General features: G+C 42.9%; 1 protein-coding gene across 1 annotated transcript; it reads left to right on the forward strand.

The window, feature by feature from the left end:
* Positions 1 to 337: 337 nt before the first annotated feature.
* Positions 338 to 5,223, forward strand: EVX1 (even-skipped homeobox 1). The gene is made up of 3 exons (XM_068238667.1): positions 338 to 818; positions 2,760 to 2,998; positions 3,482 to 5,223. Exons 1-3 carry the CDS (start codon positions 440 to 442, stop codon positions 4,004 to 4,006), a joined length of 1,143 nt encoding a protein of 380 aa, XP_068094768.1. The 5' UTR covers positions 338 to 439; the 3' UTR covers positions 4,007 to 5,223.
* The last annotated feature ends 915 nt before the right edge of the window (positions 5,224 to 6,138 follow it).

The raw sequence follows: 6,138 nt of genomic DNA on the forward strand, positions 1-6,138 counted from the left end.
TATGAGGTGAGATAAGCAGAGGGGCAGCTATTAGCTGGTGGGAGAGGGTTCCCTCTAGAGCCCTTAGCACAGTGCGCGCTGCTCCAGTCCCTGCTTGTTGTCTCCAGTGCCTATCTTTGTTCACACTTGGTGCATCATCCTTGTTCATCTGCTGCGTGAGGACCATAAAGCATTAGCTCCGGCTTTCCTTTCATCTTGAAGGTGGCGGACGTTGCTATTTATCCAGCAGCAATCAATGAGTGGCGTCAGCAGTGGTACTGTAATGACGATTGCACCATTAAGGATGACAGCTTAGAAAGAAGAGGGCAATGGTGATCCCTCCCAGAGCCAGTACAGCACAGGAGAGAGCAGGCAGCACAGGGTCAGCCAGATCTCTCCACTGCTCATCTGCCTGTCTCTGCTGCCAGCACTAGTCCTCTCTGGCTCACTCACACACACAATGGAAGCCAGAAAGGACATGGTCATGTTCCTGGAGGGAGCTCAACTTGGCACTCTAGTTGGCAAGAGAATGGCTAATTTGTCGGGCGCTGTGGGGAGCCCCATTCAGGAGCCGCAGGAGAAAATGCTTGCAAGAAGTTGCCTGAGCCCTAGATCTGGCCCCATGGCATCCAGGGAGAGGGCAGAGGAGGAGGTGGAAGTTGTCTCAGGGACAGGAGGGGACAGCAGGGCACTGCGACTCTCCTCGCCCCATCCGGACTCGCTGTCTGCCAAGGGGCACCACAGCAGCTCCGACACCGAATCGGATTTCTATGAGGAGATCGAAGTCAGCTGCACGCCGGATTGTACGACAGCCAGCAGCGACTACCAGCACAGCAAAGGTACGGCCAACCACCTCCTTCCTTATCTAGCCATATTTCTATTATCTATCTATCATCTATCTATCTATCTATCTATCTATCTATCTATCTATCTATCTGTCCATCTATCTATCTATCTATCTATCTATCTATCTATCTATCTATCTATCTATCTATCATCTTTCTATCTATTATCTATGTATCATCATCTGTCATCATATGTATTCTACCTATATATACATTTCATCGATGTATCTCTCATTATCTATCTATCTATCTATCTATCTATCTATCTATCTATCTATCTATCTATCTATCTATCTATCTATCTATCTATATATCCATCCTATATATCATAAGTATTCTACCTATATATACATATCATCTATCTATCTATCTATCTATCTATCTATCTATCTATCTATCTATCTATTGATCATCTTCCATTTTGTATTATGGCTCACGTTTGATACAGACAGGCATTTTGCAACAATGATACTATTATTTCACACGGAAAAGTACTTTTAATACTTATTCTATGCAGCAATGTACCCTGCTTGTGGTTGTTTGGTTGCTGGTTTTTTTATGGTTCAGAGGAGATTTTAGATAAAGTATAGTACAGTAGGTGTGTGCGGTTATGCTCCCCTCCCGATTCTACAGACAATTCTGACTTGTGGAGTAGAGAAGGTTACACGTGTAGGTGGACAGCCTCTCAGCCTAGCCTAAGTACAAAGCATAGTTTTTCGATGTTTTATTATTAATACGTTTTACACCCTGTATGAATTGAACCCTTATGACAAGGACGCAGGCACCTCTGAGTCTAGCGGGATGGCCTGGGACCAGAGTGCTCTCAAGGGGGTGCCTGACACCTTCCCCTGTGCCAGAGATCAAAGGCTAGGACAAGGAAGCTCGTCTGCGACATTGTGTATAGGTGACCATAAAGACAATGCCATAGGGGGGACTGGAGTCTCCTGCCTGCCAAGCTACAAGCGGGGGTCCCTCACAGACCCCAGCTAGCTGCTCACTTTCACAAGTAACTGGCGCCAGGTCACCAATTGTCTCCAGGGTGTTAAAAGGCAACTCAGGTGCCCAACACAGAATAGCCAGGTTGCATTTGAAAGGATTCTATAGCCAGAACTCACAAGACATCTCCATACCGAGCTGGTGACAGAGAGGAGCCTTAGTTCATTTCACACTTTCTTGTCTGATCCAACAACAAGCACTTCGCCTGCTGATAGAAGCCTTCCTATTTACTTATCATCTTAGGTGTTAATTATTATGCACAATTTACGATAGGCAATATCACCTGATACAGACAATCTGTTAACGCTGATAGTTGTGCAATGTTCCTCTGTTTACAATTGCACGATGTTCTACTATAATGGACATGTGTCTTCATTACAAGACATCTCCTCGGTTGTCATTATCTATAATTTATTGGGCAGCAGATAGATGGGTGATCTGCAGGGCTGGCCGGACAGATTGCTGTGAAATTGGAACATGCACGCTTATTTAGGGGTTACGGCCATTGATGACTGTTATGGGTCCACCTAGACTTGTCACTTTCTGGACCACTGCATGGTGGTGGTGGGGGGGGGGGGGGGGGGGGGAAGGCATTCCTCCTCCTACACTGCACACAGGACAACACCGAGGCCACTGGGCTGCTTGTAGGTTGGGGGTCCTATATTCATACCACAGTCCACAGGTACGATTTTTGCAGAAAAAAAATAATATACACATTTTTAATTCTACTAGTCATTTTAGCTAGCTGTCAGATCAGGGCGATTCAGCTGAATAGCATTCCCAGGACATAATAGGATACATAACTGATTGATGGCATTTCTATTTAGACAGTTTGGTAGTTTATTCTTAGCTGGCTGTAGACATGAGTGCTGCCATTGAAGGTGACGTTCTGACATGTCATGAGTGGGTTGTAATGCTCTCTATGTCCCCTGTGTGCAGGTCAGTGCTCGGAGCCCATGGGTGGTAGCCCTGTGCATGGAAGTGATTCATCTAAAGGAAGCGGTGGTTCTCAGAGCTCCTTTTCCTGTGCCGGGGACCAGATGAGAAGATACAGGACAGCCTTTACCAGGGAGCAGATAGCACGTCTGGAGAAAGAGTTCTACAGGGAAAACTACGTGTCAAGGCCTAGGAGATGCGAGCTTGCTGCAGCCCTGAACCTGCCGGAGACCACCATTAAGGTAACTCCACATTGGACCTTCTTAGGAGGGGTGTATTTGGGAGGGGTGCTCACGTTTTCAGCATTATGAGTGATATGTTTTAATAATTGATTAAAGGGCAACTGAAGTGAGAAGGATATGGAGGCTGCCATATTTATTTCCTTTTAAGCAATACCAGTTGCCTGGCAGCCCTGCTGATCCTCTCTGCCTCTGATACTACCTGTAGACCCTAAACAAGCATGCAGCAGATCAGATGTTTCTGACATTATTGTCAGATCTGACCAAATTAGCTGCATGCTTGTTTCGGGTGTTATTCAGAGACTTCTGCAGGCAAAGCAGCAGGGCTGCCAGGCAACTGGTATTGTTTAATAGGAAATAAATATGGCAGCCTCCATATCCCTCTCAGTGCAGTTGTCCTTTAGGATCCTGTTGGAGACTAGTAATCACTTCGCAGTGTATCTCTATGCCTTTGGTTCCTCATCCTATTTCCTTTTATTCTCACAGGTGTGGTTCCAGAACAGAAGGATGAAGGACAAGAGACAGCGGCTGGCCATGACATGGCCTCATCCAGCAGATCCGGCCTTCTATACTTACATGATGAGCCATGCAGCGGCCACTGGCAACCTACCTTATCCCTTCCCATCTCACCTACCTCTACCTTACTATTCTCACATGGGCCTTGGCGCTACTTCAGCTTCAGCCGCCACTCCCTTCAGCTCACCATTGAGACCACTGGATACCTTCAGAGTCCTATCTCACCCTTACCCCAGACCAGAACTTCTCTGTGCATTCCGACACCCCTCCATCTATGCCAGCCCTGCTCACGGACTTGGTGCTGGGGGCAACCCTTGCTCTTGTTTGGCGTGTCACTCCAGCTCTCCCAATGGGCTAGCACAAAGGCCTGCAGGCTCTGACTTTAACTGCTCCTCCTCTTCAAGATCAGACTCTTTCCTAACCTTCACCCCTTCAGTCCTAAGCAAATCCTCTGTCCCTCTAGACCAGAGAGAGGAGGTACCACTGACCAGATAAAATGTACTCCCCCCATTCCTCCTAGACTGAGTTACCTACATTACCAGTGTCTTAAGGGGCACCTTAACTGAAGGTGGCATTCCGGGACTCATTCAGGTGGTCACAAGCTTTCTATTCCCAGCTGATGAAAACAAAACTGAACTAGCTTATTCTATCCAAGCAGACAAAGGACTACTTAAATAATTGCTATTTTCCAGGCGATGTCATGACTTTGTTTATTCCACGAGGGTGTCAGTAACAGAATTGGCCGATTCATATAGATTTTTAGGGTTCCTATGCTGGGATACTTGAATAGCACGTTAAAACAAAACAAAAAGAAGGTTATTTAGAGTTTGATTTTTTTTATTCCAAAGTCTCTTTCTTAAATGATACAAAGCACAGTATTACAAGCTGACACTGATAAACTGCAGTGTATCTGCCTCTATGCCAGACCAATGATTCCTCAGTGATATGCTGTATGGTTCTGTTCATCATTCCCTATGTTTCCGATTTTCATTTTCTCCTCCTGATCAAACACTGGGTTTGGGGTTTAGCTTCTAGAGCTCTGTTTGTACAAGACATGCCAATGGTTTATCCTCAGCTGCTGAAAAGTACGCACACTGATTAAATTATCAAGTGATGTATATGTAAGGAGGACGTTTTTGAATGTATAATAATTTTTCCCAGAGTACAGACCTTCTGCTGGTCCTTAACAAGCCGCACAGGGAAGGGATTACGTCGCCAGAGCAGATCAGACAGGCACCCACCTCTGCAAATTAGTGCACAAGCAGACTATTAACAGTCCTCATACATTACACTCGTGTACAAACCTTCCCCGAAGTCACAATAGGGGGGTGTCTCGTTTATACTTTTAACCTATTTATATTTTTATATCTATGTTGTGGTCCGTACGTGACGATCAGGGATGTTTTGGTTTACATATCGTTTATTTATATTTGCTTTTGTTGCACATGTGAAGCTGCGATAGAAATGTCTACCTATCTGAAATCCCAGCTATTAGTGGAGGTCTTTCCAGATGGGGTCAGATGGTTTCTTTGCAATTTTTTTTTCTTGTTTTTGTTTTGTTTTTAATTTGTTTTTTTGTTTGTTTCTTTTAAGATTTTTTTTTCGTTCTAATTCACAAGAATGACAACAACTCAATAAAAAACACTGTTACAATAATTTGTTGAAATTCGCAATAAAAATAATCACAGAAAAACTGTATTTAATTCTCTGAATGGTCTCCCTGGTGATAATGTAAAAATGTTATAAGAAATATTAGTGAGGCGTTATAGCATCAACATGACTTCAAATCGTATGCAGGACTTTCGCCATCAATAGATTTCTGCCGTTTTCTTTTCAGATATTTATATAATTGTAGGGGATATTTTAGTCCGATCCAGCTCCCTTTTTCTTTTAAGTTTTCTCACAGAAAATATTTTTTTCATCAGCTGTTTAAAATAACTTTTACATTCTGTAACTGAAAAAGTACCAACAAGTAGGTGAAAACGTATCAGAATTATTCTGAGTATTTTTTTGCTTGTTGGTGGTTTCAAACCCATTTTATTGACAATTTTTGGAAAATATCACCAAGGAGAAAACTTGGGAGAAAAAGTTAATTGCATATGGGCTAATGTATAAAAATTTGTAGACAAAATATGAGAATCGCATTATCCTTATAAAGGTTTTTAATATTTTGGGAGTACTGAAAGGAATCTGACACATTGGAGAGGAGATTACATTTGTGTAGATCAGACCGATAGAATCTATTAAACCTGTCTACTGCAGAAAAAACAACAACAATTAGGCACGAAAAAAACAGTACTTCCGGTGCCTTTATAAAATTTTCTGACAAGCTGCAAAAGTCGGAGTCATACTCTATTCTCTGCAAAAAAAAAAAAAAAAAAAAAAACCTTGGCCACGCCTTCCAGAAACTTTCTAACTCTGACATTAATTCAGATGTACACAAGACCCAGGTACATCCTTGTTCTTTTCGAAATCTAATTTGAACTGTGACAGATTCCTACGAATCTGACATGAAAATTACAATTTTTAGCATGACAGACTTAGAAATGAGGTATCTGTGTAATCTTACCTCCTTTATACCTAAATTTTGAAAAAAAATGTGGAATTATAGAAATCAAACATATCCT

This window comes from Hyperolius riggenbachi, chromosome 5 (assembly GCF_040937935.1).
Source record: "Hyperolius riggenbachi isolate aHypRig1 chromosome 5, aHypRig1.pri, whole genome shotgun sequence".
Taxonomy (NCBI): Eukaryota; Metazoa; Chordata; class Amphibia; order Anura; family Hyperoliidae; genus Hyperolius; species Hyperolius riggenbachi.